We start from the raw sequence: 18,611 nt of genomic DNA, 5'->3' as shown, positions 1-18,611 counted from the left end.
CTACATTTCCAATTTTCTAAGTTTTTATTTTCTAGAGCCAAATGATTGTAACATAAACAATTTAACCCCGGGATCATTAAAGATATTCTAGATGGAAATGTAGTTTATGGTAATATGCTAGTAGAATTTAAGTTTTTCTAACAGCATTGAATAGTGCGCAGAATTAATTCATAAGATACATTGGTAATTTCAAGTTGAATGTTGGCGTGAACGTTATTTAGAGTTCGGAACATGGTTATTACGGTAACGTGGCCGCCCCAATACAACCTATCCGCATGACATGGAGATCTGCCAAAACGTTCACCGGAAGTCGTCCCCGCACATATGCCAGCGTCACTGCCTCGCATGAGGAAGAGGACGTCAGCGTAAAAGCTGTGAGTTGGAAGATATGAAATGGGTTTAAAGTATTAGCGATATAATTGTGTTTTAAAGTATTGGAGATATTTCAATAGCAGTAAACGAATGGGTTGCATCAGCGTTTTGCTGTATGTATCGGAGCATTGCTTGGAGACGTTGTGTAGGTTGGTGTGTTTTTTATGCAATGATTTATCTAAAGGTCTTGTGATCATACATTTACAATTGACAAGTGCACAACTGCAGGGTTTGAATGAAAATTACCAATGTTTTGCTTCAGATCTTGAAATCAGCCTCTGTTGTTTAAAGGTATAGCTTTTACTTTATGTGGATTTACTATGTATTAATTTTGACATGGGAGGACCTAGACATTCAGCACAGTCAATGTGCTCTGGTCAATGGCTGTATTCTCTTACCTGTGGTGGATATCTTTCACAGCGTTTAATGGTTGAAGATGTCGTGGATAAGAGAAGGAGAATTAAACCTTATTGAGCGTCTCTCGGCAAACGTCCTGAAGGTAAGAAGATATTCTTTATGAAATACTATCCTAACCATACAGAATCACATGGATCCAGTTGGCTATTTTTGAGCAGTCAGTTGTACCCTGTACTTTACTACTCCTGGATTTAATATTAGTAATGTTCTGGTCACTTTTCTACGTTTGCACTATAATGTTGTACGTTCTTGTGTATGTGGCCCTGTGCTAGCTGCCTTTTTGGCGAGGACAACCTTTTTAAAGGAGATTTTAAATCCCAACTTTTTACCTGGAAAATGTAAATTTTGAATGTAAAAATACCCTTTTAATAATTTCTCTACTTTAAGCAATTACATGTTTCATAGTCTGATAACAGCAGCTTGTCATGGGGCAGACCAGTATTGGCGTCAGACAAATAACCCCCCCACCCCCCCCACCCCAGGCTGGTCCTGTTCCTAAACATGTCGCCTTCATCATGGATGGGAACCGACGCTTTGCTCGCAAGAAACACGTTGACAGGCAGGAGGGACACTCCCAGGGATTCAACAAACTAGCAGAGGTGAAGCAGACCCTCTCCAACCCCGACATGTCTCTGTAGTCTGACTGTCTAACCACTGCTCCCATCTCTGTTTTGTCGGTCTAACCCTACCCATCTGTGTATTGTCTATCTAACCCGTACTCCTGTCTCTGTACTGACTGTTTAACCCCAATCCTGTCTCTGTACTGACTGTCTCACCCCTGCTCCTGTCTCTGTACTGACTGTCTCACCCCTACTCCTGTCTCTGTACTGACTGTCTAACCCCTCCTCCTGTCTCTGTACTGACTGTCTAACCCCTACTCCTGTCTCTGTACTGACTGTCTAACCCCGCCTCCTGTCTCTGTACTGACTGTCTAACCCCGCCTCCTGTCTCTGTACTGACTGTCTAACCCCGCCTCCTGTCTCTGTATTGACTGTCTCACCCCTACTCCTGTCTCTGTACTGACTGTCTCACCCCGCCTCCTGTCTCTGTACTGACTGTCTAACCCCGCCTCCTGTCTCTGTACTGACTGTCTAACCCCGCCTCCTGTCTCTGTACTGACTGTCTAACACCTACTCCTGTCTCTGTACTGACTGTCTAACCCCGCCTCCTGTCTCTGTACTGACTGTCTAACCCCGCCTCCTGTCTCTGTACTGACTGTCTAACACCTACTCCTGTCTCTGTACTGACTGTCTAACCCCGCCTCCTGTCTCTGTACTGACCGTCTAACCCCGCCTCCTGTCTCTGTACTGACTGTCTAACCCCGCCTTCTGTCTCTGTTCCGGTGCAGACGCTGCGCTGGTGTCTCCAGCTGGACATCCCGGAGGTGACGGTTTATGCCTTCAGCATTGAGAACTTCAACCGCTCGCGCGAGGAGGTGGACGGACTGATGGAGCTCGCCAAACTCAAGTTCCTCAGACTGCTTGATGAGCGGTCAGTACCACACACACACACACACACACACACACACACACACACACACACACACACACACACACACACACACACACACACACACACACACACACACACACACACACACACACACACACACACACACACATTCCCCTTCTCTAGTCCTCCCATGATTCATCTGTTCCTTGAACCAGAAGAGGAATCGTGTTGGAACCAAGTACATACCGTGTATTACTGAATGCACAGAAGGGCACTCTGATATAAGGGGAAACGAGAAATTAGCTGTTTGGTGTCTTTCAGTTGTGGTTTTCATGGTAATGTCACGCTTGGCTCACATGAGGACAGGGATGTGTCTCAGATGTTATATCATCAATTATGTTATTCAATCAGTATATTAACTTTATTGGTGTAGCCCTTAATCACAATGCCAAAGGAATTCCGAGACACATATTATACAACTATGTTCCTACATATGTTCCTAATCTAAAGCTCTCTGGGACAAAAATCCCCAAACCCAGAGGGCCAAAACATTGAGAAGCAACACAGAATAAGGATCCTTCCTTCAAGGACATTTAGGAGAGGAAATCACATAATGATGGCATGGACTTCTTATCAATTAGTTTTAGACAATGTTGCCCTGTGTTTGGGAAGCTTTAAGGTCAATAAACCCTTTCAAGATGACCAACCCTTCTCTTGCACCCAGTATGAACATGTCAAGTAATGTTTGCATTTAAATTAACATTGCATTTAGGTATCTTTTCTGTCTTCAATAATCAAGTAATATCTTATAGTCAGCAGTTTAAGATATAATGGTACTTTATTAATCCCAGACGAAAAATGTGGGTGCTGCAGCAGAAAGTAACGGAGAGTAGTCGAATAAAAAGATGTAACAATTGAGGTGTGTGTGTGTGTGTGTGTGTGTGTGTGTGTGTGTGTGTGTGTGTGTGTGTGTGTGTGTGTGTGTGTGTGTGTGTGTGTGTGTGTGTGTGTGTGTGTGTGTGTGTGTGTGACTGTAGGGATAAGCTGGAGAAGCACGGTGTGTGCATCCGTGTCCTCGGTGACCTCACCCTACTGCCGCTCGACCTCCAGCAGCTCATTGCGAAGGCCGTGGTCGCGACCAGAGAACACAACCGGTACGCAAAGGGGCCGATTATGGTCCCGCCTTCACGCAACGTACGAGGGGGTTACGGACCCCTCGCGTCCTGGCGGACCCTCCTTGCGTCCAACACAAGAGCCTGGCGAGCGCCTCCCAAAAGTTGGAACATTCCGTCGAGGCGACGTAGCAGCAAGGGCCGTGATTGGTCCACTTCCGCGTTCCCGACTGCGTCGAAGCGTCGGCGTGGTCGTTACGTTAACGTGGGACCATAATCAGCCCTTTAGTCCTAGCAGAGTATGCTAATGCTCACAAACATGCACAACAGGTATGCTAATCCTAAATTAGCATGTTGACGGTCAAGACACACCCTTCCAAAGAGAACTACACAATTTGTAGTTTAGCACTCGAACTACTATACACAACGTATCTCAGAGGGGCTGAGGGTCAAACCGACAGCCATTCACCCGCTACCAGACACAACCAAACTTTTAGTACTACAAGTAGCTACAGACATACACTATCTTAGTAACAGTCAAATACAATGAGTAAATAAGTTAATCTTGGTGAAATACTGTTTCGTTAATATAAAGAAGTGTTTTATGATCTCATGTCGTAAATGAATGTTTTGTGTTTTTTCAGATGTTTTCTGAACGTGTGTTTTGCCTACACCTCGAGGCATGAGATGGCCAACGCGGTGAGAGAGATGGCCTGGGGGGTGGAGCAAGGGCTCATCAAAGCCAGGTGAACTAAAATGATACCGCATTCAAGGCCACGAACGCAACTTTGCATGACAGCTGGGAAACCGTTCCCGACTCGCATGCACCACTCTCACAACCATTCCGAGACCATTTCGGAGCTGGTTATTTCAGTTAGTTAGTTCAATGCTGTCTTGAAGACCATATGATACTACAACTCGCACTAGAACTAAAATGGTGGACTACCCGTTTCACACGCACACACACACACACACCTTTTCCTTTATTGCGGACCATAAACCAGAGATGAAAGAATGAAGGAAGGCTGACGGGAATCACACCAGAACCTTCCTGACTGGAACTAGCTTGCTGTAAATAAAGGAAACGGGATGGACCTTCTTATGATCATGTGAATACATTAGGTCTGAACTAGCTCAACTCATAGAGCAAGGCATAACACTGTCAGGGTTCGTGTTTTGATTCGCACTGGGACTGCTAAGCATTGAGGGCGACACTAGGCCACACTAGGCCATCTGTACGTGCCAAAGTCCGTTTCACACCTGTACCGTGCTCAAGTACGATTGCCCCCACCCCCCCCCACCCCGCTGTGCGCTGGCCTCTGCTCACATTAGGCAATCTCAACTGGGCCGGAGTACGGTTGCCTCTTGTACATACGTCATCACGTCGTTATGCGTCATCACCAAGTGTCCGCTGCTTAGTAGAACAACACAGAGAACACAATTGACACTTTACTGACTTTTTGTTGCTTATTTGGAGCCGTTCTACTCAGATACAGCCCTCTCTCACTGAGCGTTTTTACACTGCAAAATATGCCATTTTATGCACGCCTTTTTCGCGGCACGGCCCACGCTTTAACCCTCCCCGAGGTAAATTACTTGCTTTAGCTAGAATCCCTATTTACCCTCCCGGACCCTGCACACATCGGCGGTTTATTGGGTTTCATTCTGTTGTAAATGCGACGGCTCCGCGGTTTCGGGGGGGGGGGGGGGGGGGGGCTTGGGTTGAGGTGTTGCTGTGCTGTCCCCACAGAGACAACGCAGCGATATGAACATGAGCAGTTATAACTGGAGAGGAAGTAAAATCCGCGAGCTGCTGATCATGTGAGAGAAGGTGATGCAGTCGCATTAAAAAACAAAGACGTTGAAAGATGGTGCCATCTACGAGAGAGACGCAGAGGAACTGTCCTTACAAGGCTTTTGTCGGGATAAAAAACCAGTGGTCAGCAAAATAAAGAATATGTTGGCGTTTTTGCACTTACGTAAATAGTTAATCGCGTTTGTAGCCTACACTCAGACGTGAACTTATTCTTGCATACAAGTGTCTTCAATCATAAAAAAATAAATAAATAACAGTTGGAAGTATGCAAATTATTCTAAAGAGGTCTAGACCGGTGAACCAAGAAAACCTGCGCCATGACGAAGGGGGGATTCGTGATCAAAAACTCGACTTCACTTCGCACCAAAGTGAACCCATTCGTGTACCGCTTGCCGTCATGTTTATTGTTCAGTGGGGAAGAAGGGTTGCATGGACTATACGTCATCCAGCTCAGGTTGCGTAGCCATGCGTGTGCGCATGTCGGCTCATTAGCATCTGTACTGTGGCCTGAGCACACCTCTCAGAAGTGTGCTCAGGCCACGGACTTGAACCGTGCTTGAGTAAGATCGGCGTGCTCACACTAGCCAAACGATCTAGACTTGAGCACGGTACGGGTGTGAAACGGATTTGGGCACGGCATGGATGGCTTAGTGTGAGCGCGCCCTCACTCCGACAGGGTTTGGGATTCAACCTCCAGTGGTATATGAAAGTGTTAACGACACCAGGGTTAAGAGTTTTGTCCCTGTCTAGTTCAACTTGTAGAGCAAGACATTAACACCGCCAGGTTTAGGGGTTCGATTCACGCTGTGGTCCCACCGTGCTAAGAACACACTGACGGTATTGTAAGATGCTTTGCCGTATAATTATATGTTCATGTACATGTGACCAGCAAGATGCTCTTTCCCTCATGTCCCCCACTCTATGAATGAAGTGTTATTTGATCACCGTGTCGGCTAACTCTTCTTCTCCCTGCGCGGTGTAGCGACGTGTCCGAGGCCCTTCTCAGCGAGTGTCTGTACAGCAGTAACTCCCCAAACCCTGACCTCCTCATCCGAACCTCCGGGGAGGTGCGCCTCAGTGACTTCCTCCTCTGGCAGGTACGGAGCGGAAGCTAGGGGGTTGCATTTCCTGTCCGTGTTGCTGTGAATGTTTACTGACGTGGGTTCGACGAGAGAGTCGATCTGAGAATCAATCTGGTGTTTTTATATCTTGCCTCAGTGCTGGAAGACTTAATAACACATCAACAATTCAGATTTAGTAAAACAAAAACATTTAAAAATTTAAAATATATTTTGAGAAATATTAATTGTTTGAGCAGCATGCACTCAAGTATTTGTTTGAGATAATATATATATGAATAAATTAAGTTGGAAACTAATAATCCATATTGAAGTCTGCTCAGTCTTCTGAACATGACCAGATCAGAGTTCTTTGAGATACTGCTTATACTAATAAAAATACACACCCTTGGTTCTTAAATCGCCAACAGTCAATGTGTTGGCTTGGCCAGAAACAGAAAGAGCTGTGTAGAGCCACAAAATGTATTATTCACTACCTATTTATTCAATGCTTTATGTCAACATTGGCTCTGATCTGATGTTGAACTTTATTCAGTAGGTTGAGAGAGCTGTTGATTTAAGTAAGGGATAAACCATGACGGGTTGTCCCCTTTATTTGAAAATAATGTCCCCACCACCAAAGATTATTTTACAATAACGGGACACAGTGTTTTTTCTGCTAATAAAACGGTTACCAACATTGTTCATATTTCATCTACTTGATTAGCTGAAATTTTAATATTCTTTTATTTGCATATATTTTTTATGCATTTTCAAGAAACCATCTAGTCGTCGTTATGTTTGACTGTATTTTTGTATTTGTAAAAACATTTGTAGAAAATGTATTTGACAATGGTATTGCAGCATTGTTAAACGCTTGATCCCGATGGGTCATTAACGTTCCAAGGGTGTGCGTTATTTGTCCGTAACGGGTCTTCTATGCCTTTTTTAACATTTTCAAATCAGTCAACATTGAAAACAACGGTCAAATAAGAAGAAAATCAAAAATCTCTCAACCAGATATATCTGTGACAACGTGGAATCAGGATCAAGTATTTAACAATGCTGTGATATAATCTGGTTTATATTATCTAACGATCTAACGGCGTGACCAACCGGTTGGGTCTCTTTTACCAACAGTAAGCTTGTTTTAGCAAGTAGCCTGTTGGAGCATTTATTTCCCATACTTTCTTCCCTTAGCTTAGCTCCTCTATTACAGCTTGTATTACATATACAAGTGTGTGTGATTTATTATAACTGTGTGTGTCTCACCAGACGTCCCACTCCTGCTTGGTGTTCCAGTCGGTCCTCTGGCCCGAGTATTCCTTCTGGAACCTCTGTGACGCCGTCATCCAGTACCAGTGTAACCACGCCTCCATCATGGTAACACAACTACACCCTAACAACACCCGTCATATCATCCTATACACGACAACCACCTACTACACCACATCAACACCGAGAACCAGTGTAACCACGCCACCGAACCCGGTACCACGACTACACCCTAACACCACCCTACTAAATGATCCTGAACACTACCACGCCATCGTCCAGTTCCAGTTTAACCATGCCTCCACCGGGGTACCACGACTACACCGTAACAGCGCTCTAGCCACAACCACATTACCCTGCACACCACTACACCCCACCACACCATCGGCCAGTACCAGTGTAACCACGCCTCCATCGCGGTGAAACAAACTCCACACCCTGGGCTCTGCATCCTGTTCCTCTGTGGGATTTGCAGAAAGCCCGCGAGCTCCACCAGGACGAGCAGCGCCGGCAGCAGCTGGAGGCGGACCACGCCTGTGTCGCCGAGCTCCTGCATCACCATGGCAACGGCAAGCCGGCCGACGGCCCTCGGAGGCAGGAGGCGGTCGCAGAGTACGGCTTGCGGCGAGAGGCCAGGGTGAAGGACTTCCTGGAAGCGCTGCGGAACAAGAGAGACTCTTTTCTCACCCAGCTCGCCAGTCAAGCCACCGTAGCATAGCGTAGCACGGTGCTAACCAACACCCCCCCCCGCCCTCCACTTCCTCTTCCCCTCTGTGCTGCCATGGCAACCGGAAGAGAGGTCTGACAGTCAGACAGTCTGGGCCGAAGTTGATTCTTTTTTTTTATCTGTGATTTCTACGAGGACGGAAGGAGGGCAATTTGACCCCTATGGGGCTGTAAGAGGGGTATTTATGTTTGTAGATAAAATGTTTCAATGTCCAAAACTGGTCAAGGTGTAGCTCATAAATCTGTTGTGTTCGACACGTGGGACAGAGCAGAAAGATATAAATGTTTGGAATACGTTACTAAGGCCACCAGCCATAAGAATGAGCTTGGTCTGAAAGCACAACGTGCCATTCTTTATGCTGTTGTGTTGACAGTTTACAGAACTATATTTTGACCAACTTTAATGATAGTGATGCTAATGTTGTGATTATATGTATATTAATGTTAGTAAAAAGCGGCCTGATTCATGTTATGTTTTCTGAATTCCTTGCATCAGTACTTTTGTTTTCAATAATTTGAGGGGTTTATTGTATTTAGATCGTGGAAGAACATGAAGTAAGTTTGGTAAAACTAAAAACGATAGCAAATGTGGGTTTGCTCCACTCATGAAGCAATTTTTTGTATGTTCTATAATGACCATAGAATTATATTACAACAAAATCAAGTCCTAACCTTGTATAACAACCATTGGTAAGTACAGTATATAAGTAAATATTCTACAACTATTCTTAAAGAGTGACATTCTGAGGAGGTCTAACAAATGACGGAATGCCTCCACTTCATCCGGCGAGTCTTGGAGAGTTTGGGGGAACTTTTGGGGACGCTGTCTCTTTAAGGAATGGGCGGTGCCCGAAACCACGTGATTTATTGACATCCAATGAGTGACTTAAAAATACTGAACCAGTTGGAACCGGTTGCGTTCTTATATTCCGATGTATAAACTATTAAAACGTCGCGTCGAATTTACACTCGCCACCGTACACTCCCGAGGTATAGTGGTCAAATCTCCCAGGACGACGCAGTCTTACACTTAATTTATATTTTTTTACCGCTGAATCTGTCCGCCAACAAAACCAATCATGCCCAAAAGAAAGGTAAGATAAAAACATTTTCGATAAATTCCGTTGTTTTGTTTACAGGGGTTTAGGGTTAGGTTAGGTTGCAGACCAGAGAAGAGCTGACATGGCGGTCAAACAGTGGAGATCCTCATTAGGCATCGAACACACGGTCTAAATCCAAGTCAAAGTAGCATTTTATCTGCACACTATTGCCGTATAATTAATAATCTTAAAATCCAAGTTCCCGATGTTCGTATTCGCACGATGCAAAATATTGGCGCTCTATTTGGTTGCATTGACAGCGCCTTTGGTCGTCATATGATGAGCCTGCCCGCGCAATAATAATATTAGTCGGCCGACGTTATTTCCTCGATGATTTAGAAAAACACCACATTTTAAATCAACATATTCCGATGTTTGATTCACAACGTTACGCTTCACTTCAGCAACTTAGAAGAAGCGCTTCCTTTAAACTTGGTAGATATGGGGGGAGGGTCGACTGACCTTAATAGTTGTATTTACAATCGGCGGGGGCTGGGGAAGCGGTAAACGTATGCGGTGTTTACCACGGACTTTGGATAACGCGTGGTGACATATTATTATATTTTCATAATCAAAAAGGCGCGCAGGGGAAATGTGCAGTAAAACTTTGTTTTTGGTCAATCACAGCTTAAGTTTGCTACGACGAGACTCTTCGTGGTGCCGTAGTTACGTTATAAACACGCTATAACACCGACACGTTATTATCGCAAACGGGGCAGAGACGGTCTCTTGGAGCTTATTTTGACTCTCAATTATAGACCATCTCGGGTTTTATAGATGGGTGCTTTCCCGGTCGAATACAAGCTCGGTATAGTTAAATCATGTATAGTTGGTCCATGCCTTTAGTTGAGCTCTGTAATGTTATCTCGCGAGCAGCTGTCGGCTACAGCACAACAAAGAGTGTCTGCGCGCCAAAGCGATGTCATGGTGACGGCGCGAGGTATGTTTGAATTTGAATGTGCGCGGGAAGCCCTTTGTGAGGCTCGAGACAACAGACTTGTCCTCGCTGTGCACTTTACGCGCCTTAATAATTATCTATATTACTTGGTTTTACATAGTTATTTTAACTTTATTCCACTGAACTTTTATATTTACCTTAATCAAAATACCGTTGTAACAACTCGTTTCATGGTTATCATGTTTATAAATAACGTTTAACGTTATTTATCTGTAAAACTACAATGTTGTCGTCATTAAGCCCTAGTTTGTTTGTAACTGTTACCGACTGAAGTTATTCAGACCTTCCCCGATAGATTGAAAAATACCAGTTTGATTTCTTGTGAATCTAATACATTTTTAATTTTTTTATCTTTTTCAGAATGACGCCAAAACTGCCGCTGCGGTATGTAGTAATTTGCATTGTGATTCCATTAGCATTGTGATGTGGAATAATAATATTACAAACATCAATGTGTGTAGTGATTGAAGTATGCAGAATTACAGAATGGTTCTAATATTGTTTCCCTCTACAGCCAGCCCGGAGGTCTTCGCGTTTGGCAGATGTAAGACAGACCTTTCCTGTTCATTATTGAATTTTCATTTCTTAAAAGTATGCAAGTTTGTGTTACTTAGTGAATGTGTATTTCTGTAGTAAAACTCACATCTGTTATGTTGTTTTCCTTTCTAGAAGCCAGACTCAGCCAACCCAGCCGCTAAAGTAGCCAAGAAGGCTGCACCAAAAGTAAGAATTGATTGATTGACTGATTAGATACCTATTCGGTTTTCGATTTGTTTGATACTGTTACGAAATACATATTCTGTTATCACTGATGACGTTATTATAGACATATCGACTTATAATACATACATATCACAATATTATCAGTTATTTAATGCTATATTTAATCATTATACTCTATAATCATTATTCAGATTCAGCTTTATTGGCCAGGTTTGCGAACAAACGATGAATTTGACTTCGGTCCCTTATACACTAACATTAACATCCTGATATTAAATACATAATCACATATTGTGATATTGTTGCTCAGGGTCTGTTTATTAGTATAAATAAAGATGTCTGCATGTTATTGGTGTTAATTGAGGGACTTGTTTTGCAGAAGGTAGCCAAGGGAAAGAAAGCTGCCGCCCCCGCTGAGAACGGAGACGCCAAGACCGAGGTGTGTACCTCCACATGGATACACGTGTACTAACCAATGTTTAAGGGTGGTAGACGACTCAATGAGTATGTTTGGACAGGAGGGTTGTGTATAGGACTTTGTTTTACTGATGATGCAATTCAGGTGATTACAGGACTTTATTATGACGATGAAGTGAGGGGTGTAGCATGTGACTTTATTAATGGGGTGCATTTACTGGACTGAATGAATGAGGATGATGAGTGTATCCCAGGACAGTGTTCTGGGTGTCTGGTGGGTAGCCCTAACTCTGGTTCATCTCATTCACAGGCACCAAAGGTGGAGGCAGCAGGAGACGCCAAATAGGCCGAAGGTTGAAGTTTTCCTCCATGTGTGTACTTGGTGACTGTACAGATTCAAGTATTTTTTACCAAGTTTTATATTAAAAATGTTTTATGGGTTGTCTTTAGGGCACTTGATGTTGAGGGGGTGGGGGGCGGGGGGTTTTCATGTTCATATCCAATTTATTTTTTATTTTTGAATGTCATTTTTAAAGGATGCCGTCCATTACCTGTAAAAGTAACGTTATACGAACTTGTCTAATCTTGTTTTTTTAACTGCTGATTAATACAGATATTTTCCTACATTGTGGATTTTTGAATCTTTTAATTTCAATCCCAAACGTTATCTCAAGGCAGCTAAAGCGAGTTACTAAAGTATCGGCGGGAGGGGCACGGGAAGTGGTGGCGTTCTCCCATCGACTAAAGAACCAGGACTAGCATAGCGATCGTCTAGCGTACACTGTATGTTGGCTCGCCCACACCGGGGTAAACGCCGGCCCGTAAGGAAGACGTCGTATTTGGCCAACAGTTTTTAAAACAACCTCCAGCACCGTGACCTGATGTGAAGTTTATCATTTGACCGAACGTTGACTGAAGCTTTTTAAATTATGTTGTGTAGCTCGTGTGAAAAAAAACTTTTTATGACTCATGGTTCTAAATGTTCTTGAATAAATTGTTCCAAATTCACTTGAGGTTTCTTTTTAAGAAATGGGTCGTTGTTCGAATCGTGTACAGTAAGGTCTTAGCCGTGAATGTGAAGTTAATTCGGGTCCATCCGGTGGTATTTGTTCTGTGCTTTCTTTATGTCTGGTAGCATCATTGAGCAACTTATTTAATTCTTACTCAATAAAACTTAAACCAATACGATTGCGGTGCAGTGCTTGACTACTCTTGGCCAGTAGTTAGTTATGGAAAACTTTCTTGTGTGGTAATTCACTTGATTCACTAAATTATTGGGAAGTGATCTAAAAGACTGAAGAACATATAACGTTTGACTTGTCCTGTGCTTGATGCTGTGGCATCACTACCCTAGGGTTGTGAGACCATCCGGATGTCACAGGTGAAGAGAAACTTACTTTTAGGACACATCTGCCAGCAAAATATTTGATTTTAACATTTGGGTATGATCATGATTAAGTACAGGTATCAAATGACCACGGATACATTCAGTGAGTGGCTGAACATGATTCTTACAGGGAAATGTTTGCATTGCGAGTAGTGAATACACAGGTAACAAAGGTGAGTGGGAGTGACGGTCGTGGAGAGTTTAGGATTGGCTGGAGAGGCCAAGTTAAACTAGAAAATGCGGTGAGTGCTGTAGTACAAAGTGAGGTTGAAATTATTTTTTAATAAAGCTACATAGATTAAGATAGAGTAACGTCAAATGGCTTAAATCAAGTGAAGGGATTTGAACAAATGTCTAAATGGAGTAAACAATGTAAACGTGCACACCATTTAAGAGAAAGTAAATTGTTGTAAACAAATAAAGTGACAGCTGAATGAAAAGGGTAAAGCATTGCTAAAAATGCAGAAATGTAAAATCAATTGAACGGAAAAATCTGAAACGTCAAATGTATTGCCCTGCTGCACTGTGTTTGTGTGTTTAAGGGAATAGCGAGCCGGTGCGTGATTAAAAGTAGCTCAATAGAGTGGGGAAAAACCGCCCAATCTGGCACGTCCTCACGCTCCAGCGTCAACGTAAATCAATGAACCAACTGAAAACGAAGCCGGTATGAAACTAAAACTGATTCTGAATAAAGTTGAAATGATATTGAAATTGGATATTATTGCAGATACAAGTGTGTAGATTTGCTAAATGGTTTGAACGAAGATAAACGGTTGAAAATTGATTAAGCGACTCCTATTTTAAAAGTAGAATCTTAAAAAGGAAAAAAATATTTTAAAAAATCTGCGCGCGATTCCAAGCTATACTGATGGGGTAAGTGGACATGTATGCAAGCAAGGCTTCAACACAGCTAAGGGATCTACAAGACAAATAAGTCTGTTAAGGTTGTGGGTGCAGGCAGGCAGGTAGTACCCAGATGCAGATGGTTTAGGGAGAACGGCACTTTATTTCCGCCAAAAGGCTAATGCAAGGAGCAAGGGAACACAGGTAACCACAGAGAACACGCAGGACCAACAAACCACAATGACAGCACCAGGAACAAAGGAAAGACAAGGGCTTAAGTAACAAACACAAGACACGCAACGAGGAACAGCTGAGACACATTAATAATACATTTTATTTATAACGCACTTTTATATAAATTAAATGATCTCAAAGTACTACAATGCACATTAAAAGAAAAGAGAAAAATGCAACAAAAAATAAATAAATAGCACATTTTCTAAGAAGATGGGTTTTTAGGCCTTTTTTAAAAGAATCCACAGTCTGTGGGGCCCTTAGATGGTCAGGGAGAGCATTCCACAGACTGGGTGCAGCTGAGCAGAAGGCGCGGTCGCCCATAATTCGGAGCCTTGTCCTCGGAAGCTGGAGGAGGTTGGCCTGTCCAGAGCGGAGATGGCGTGAGGACATTAGGGGAGGGAGCAGTAATCAACACAGGAGGGAAACGCAGGGAAACACACCAAAACACGACAGACCATGACAGTACAGTACCCCACCCCCCTTAAGGGTCGACTCCCAGGCGACCCACGACAATCAAAGAAAATAAAAAAGGGCTGAGGCAGAGTGGAGGGGTGTGAGGCGGGCGGCCAGAAAACTGCCCCAGGGCATGGCCCTAGAAGGGGGGTGTGGCTTGGGGAGGGGCTGGAGTCCTGGAGGGCCCTGAACAAAACCTCAAATGTTAGAACGAGGAGAGGACCCGTGACCAGAAGTCGGGGAGAGACTGCGGGGGAACCGGCAGGAACCCCTGCAGTGAAGGGAACCCCCTCAAACTACAGAGTCACCCGTTCGGCGGCAACGTAGAGGCGGTGGACGGCGTGGGGTTCTGCGCCTGGCCCAGATCCCATGATCCGAGTCACTGTGATGTCGTGTTTTTTAGTTTGAACTTAAACCTCGTCCCGGGCGGGTCCGAGTTGGGGTGAAATGGTTGATTTGAAGCTGCTTTCAGTGATTTATTTCAGTGCTGCTTTTACACTAATCACCCCAATCAGCGAGATTGGGGGACACCTGGCCGGATGCAGAGGAGCCATTTAAAAAGGGGCCTGAGGACTGACATGAGAGGGAAGACCAGGAGCGAGAGGCAGCTGAGAAGCACTCGGGTCCGTGAGCGGCTAGGGGCTCACGGAGGCCCTAGAGACTGTGATTATATTATTTAAGTTGTATGCAATAAATGCCGAGTGCGGCTTAACCCCTCGAAAACGTGTGATTCGTACCTGGAACCCGGCTCATTGGGGTAGCGGGTTGCCACAATACATAACTGGTTTCTGTGTGTTGTGTGTGTCTTTGCATGTTGCTAAATTATTGTTTACCATCTTAGTAAATATATTTAAGATATAAAAAAAAAAAAAGTAATAATGGATTGGGGCAGAGCGGAGGGGTGTCAGGCGGGCGGCCAGAAAACTGCCCCAGGGCATGGCAGGGAGCCTCAGGGGGACGGCCTGGGGGGCAAGCAGGGGCAGAGTGAACCCTTCAGGAGGCCGGCGGGAAGGACGATGAGGGCTCAGTCCCTCAGGAGGCCTGCAGTGGCAAAGAACCCCCTCAGAAGGCCGGCAGCGGTGAAGGCGGAACCCTTCAGGAGGCCGGCGAAGGCCAGGTAGAGGGCGGATCCCCTCAGGAGGAAGACCAGGTAGAGGGCGGGTCCCCTCTGGAGGAAGGCCAGGTAGAGGGCGGGTCCCCTCAGGAGGAAGGCCAGGTAGAGGGCGGGTCCCCTCAGGAGGAAGGCGAGGTAGAGGGCTGGTCCCCTCTGGAGGAAGACCAGGTAGAGGGCGGGTCCCCTCAGGAGGAAGACCAGGTAGAGGGCGGGTCCCCTCTGGAGGAAGGCCAGGTAGAGGGCGGGTCCCCTCAGGAGGAAGGCCAGGTAGAGGGCGGGTCCCCACAGGAGGAAGGCCAGGTAGAGGGCGGGTCCCCTCTGGAGGAAGGCCAGGTAGAGGGCGGGTCCCCTCAGGAGGAAGGAGAGGTAGAGGGCGGGTCCCCTCTGGAGGAAGGCCAGGTAGAGGGCGGGTCCCCTCTGGAGGAAGGCCAGGTAGAGGGCGGGTCCCCTCAGGAGGAAGGAGAGGTAGAGGGCGGGTCCCCTCAGGAGGCAGGAGAGGTAGAGGGCGGGTCCCCTCTGGAGGAAGGCCAGGTAGAGGGCGGGTCCCCTCAGGAGGAAGGAGAGGTAGAGGGCGGGTCCCCTCTGGAGGAAGGCCAGGTAGAGGGCGGGTCCCCTCAGGAGGAAGGAGAGGTAGAGGGCGGGTCCCCTCTGGAGGAAGGCCAGGTAGAGGGCGGGTCCCCTCTGGAGTAGAGGGCGTGCCCCTTCCAAAAGGTTAGGAAGGCGGGACCCCTCTGGAAGGCCTTGAAGAGGAACCCCCCTCGGGAAGGAGCGGAGGAGGGCCCCCACAGGCAGGAGCGGAGGGCGTGCCTCCCCTGGACGGTCTGGAGGGCGGGCCGCCTCCGGCAGGAGCAGAGGCCGGGCCGCCTCCGGCAGGAGCAGGGGGCGGTCCCCCTCTGGAAGGAGCAGGGGGCGGTCCCCCTCTGGAAGGAGCAGGGGGCGGTCCCCCTCTGGAAGGAACAGAGGCCGGTCCCCCTCTGGAAGGAGCAGAGGCCGGTCCCCCTCTGGAAGGAGCAGGGGGCGGTCCCCCTCTGGAAGGAGCAGAGGCCGGTCCCCCTCTGGAAGGAGCAGAGGCCGTCCCCCTCTGGAAGGAGCAGAGGCCGGGCCCCCTCTGGAAGGAGCAGGGGGCGGGCCCCCTCTGGAAGGAGCAGAGGCCGGTCCCCCTCTGGAAGGAGCAGGGGACGAGCCTCCCCTGGACGGTCTGGAGGGCGGGCCCCCTCCGTCAGGAGCGCAGGGCGGACCTCCTCAGACAGGCGAAGGGGCCGGTCCCCCTCTGGAAGGCGAGGAGTGGGCTCAGGGACCGGACAGGGCTCAGGGACCGGAGTCAGTGCGGGTGCTGGAGTGCCAGGAGGAACCGGGTGGTACCCCAAACTCACCACCCCCACTCTGATTGTCCGTAAGGGAGGGAGGAGGCTGGTAGCTAGGGACCGGGGGCAGAGGCTGGTAGCTAGGGACCGGGGGCAGAGGCTGGTAGCGGGGAACCGGGGACAGAGGCTGGTAGCGGGGGACCGGGGGCAGAGGCTGGTAGCGGGGAACCGGGGACAGAGGCTGGTAGCGGGGGACCGGGGGCAGAGGCTGGTAGCTGGGGACCGGGGGCAGAGGCTGGTAGCGGGGGACCGGGGGCAGAGGCTGGTAGCTGGGGACCGGGGACAGAGGCTGAGAGCGGGGAACCGGGGGCAGAGGCCGGTAGCGGGGGACCGGGGGCAGAGGCTGAGAGCAGTAGCGTGGAGGCTTAGGCCGGTCACCAAAGTCCGGTGGCAGTGGCATGTAGCTCTCCGGCCAAAAGGTTGTGGGGTTGAGCAGCTCGACTGCCCACTCGGGTAAGGGTTAGGGGTAAGGGTTAGGGGTAAGGGTTAGGGGTAAGGGTTAGGGGTAAACAGCCCTGCACGTACGCCCCAACACAGCCTCCTGCTCCTTCCTGCTGGGAATGTTCTCCCAGCCATCCATAGCTATGATTATAGACACCAACAAATCCTCCAACTCACGGAAAAATAGAGCGTCCGCTGGCTCCAATCTGGGTGTTGTCATTCTGTTAGTTGTGGGTGCAGGCAGGCAGGTAGGACCCAGATGCAGACGGTTTAGGGAGAACGGCACTTTATTTCCGCCAAAAGGCTAAGGCAAGGGGCAAGGGGCAAGGGGCAAGGGGCAAGGGGCAAGGGGCAAGGGGCCACAGGTAACCACAGAGAAAACGCAGGACCAACAAACCACAATGACCGCACCAGGAACAAAGGAAAGACAAGGGCTTAAGTAACAAACACAAGACACGCAACGAGGAACAGCTGAGACACATTAAGGGGCGGGAGCAGTAATCAACACAAGAGGGAAACACAGGGAAACACACCAAAACACGACACAGACCATGACAAAACTTTCTTTACAACAAATGTATTTATGTGATTGTGTAGTGCAACTATTTTAGCTGTAATTTAATATTTAAAATGAAAGAGGCCTATTATTCATTAACCCTACACATAAGTATTTATTCGTATGTAGGCCTACTAAATAATTATCGCAAAGGCTTATATTCTTAGTTTTTTCTATTGATTTATCGCCACTAGATGTCGCTGTCCATCCAGCAGGCCAAAAAGTGGGTCAAAGATGAAATGACCTTTTCTCGATAATCATTATTTTCTTCCAGAAAGTCATGCGCCAACCCCACAAGGCCTTTGATTGGCACGGTAATACAATTTTGAAATGACCTGAGAGACGAGGCAAGCACTACCATTTATGCCTTAAAAAGAAACATCAAACTTGACATCCCACTGAACACCTGGTTCAAAATATGTGGGTAAGACCTATTGCCTTCTATGGCTGTGGGGTCTGGGGTCCACCTGCTAACCAAGATTTTATAAAATTGGACAAAAATCTAAATTAAACTCTTCATGCAGAATTCTGAAAATCTATCCACATAGTCCAAAGGAAAAAAACAAATGATGCATGCAGAGCAGAAATGGGATGTATCCAATCCCATCCAGAAGTGAGCGCTGAAATTGTATAACCACCTGAAGGAAAGGGACAGCAACAGGCTCCACAGCAAGGTCCTCACCAACCTGGTGACATCCAGAAGCAGTCCCCTTAGCGTTCTGGTCCTGGGACTCTGTCCAACCCACAACAACCGCCCCATCAGACAAATCATGAGGGGGGCAAAAGTACC

General features: G+C 46.9%; 1 protein-coding gene across 4 annotated transcripts; it reads left to right on the top strand.

Moving 5' to 3' along the window:
- Positions 1–291: 291 nt before the first annotated feature.
- Positions 292–12,962, top strand: dhdds (dehydrodolichyl diphosphate synthase). 4 transcript variants are annotated; one of them, XM_056592528.1, is made up of 14 exons: positions 292–374; positions 793–871; positions 1,272–1,388; positions 2,138–2,280; positions 3,279–3,395; positions 3,998–4,099; positions 6,152–6,266; positions 7,503–7,610; positions 7,978–9,322; positions 10,647–10,670; positions 10,801–10,830; positions 10,956–11,009; positions 11,389–11,448; positions 11,737–12,962. In XM_056592528.1, exons 2-9 carry the CDS (start codon positions 809–811, stop codon positions 8,218–8,220), a joined length of 1,008 nt encoding a protein of 335 aa, XP_056448503.1. In that variant the 5' UTR covers positions 292–374; positions 793–808; the 3' UTR covers positions 8,221–9,322; positions 10,647–10,670; positions 10,801–10,830; positions 10,956–11,009; positions 11,389–11,448; positions 11,737–12,962. The 4 variants fall into 4 exon arrangements, with proteins under 4 accessions (XP_056448503.1, XP_056448502.1, XP_056448505.1 ...); XM_056592527.1 differs by having other exon boundaries at positions 326–521; XM_056592530.1 differs by having other exon boundaries at positions 327–517.
- Positions 12,963–18,611: the final 5,649 nt, after the last annotated feature.

This window comes from Gadus chalcogrammus, chromosome 6, assembly GCF_026213295.1.
Source record: "Gadus chalcogrammus isolate NIFS_2021 chromosome 6, NIFS_Gcha_1.0, whole genome shotgun sequence".
NCBI classification, from domain to species: Eukaryota; Metazoa; Chordata; class Actinopteri; order Gadiformes; family Gadidae; genus Gadus; species Gadus chalcogrammus.
The sequence above is the reverse complement of the archived record's forward strand: the minus strand, read 5'-3'. Positions and strand labels throughout refer to the sequence as shown.

Coding starts and splice junctions, on each gene's coding strand:
- dhdds (XM_056592528.1), top strand. CDS start 809: ATGTCGTGGATAAGAGAAGGAGAATTAAACCTTATTGAGCGTCTCTCG. Junction 2,281..3,278: donor CTCAGACTGCTTGATGAGCG/GTCAGTACCACA, acceptor GTGTGACTGTAG/GGATAAGCTGGAGAAGCACG. Junction 4,100..6,151: donor CAAGGGCTCATCAAAGCCAG/GTGAACTAAAAT, acceptor TGCGCGGTGTAG/CGACGTGTCCGAGGCCCTTC.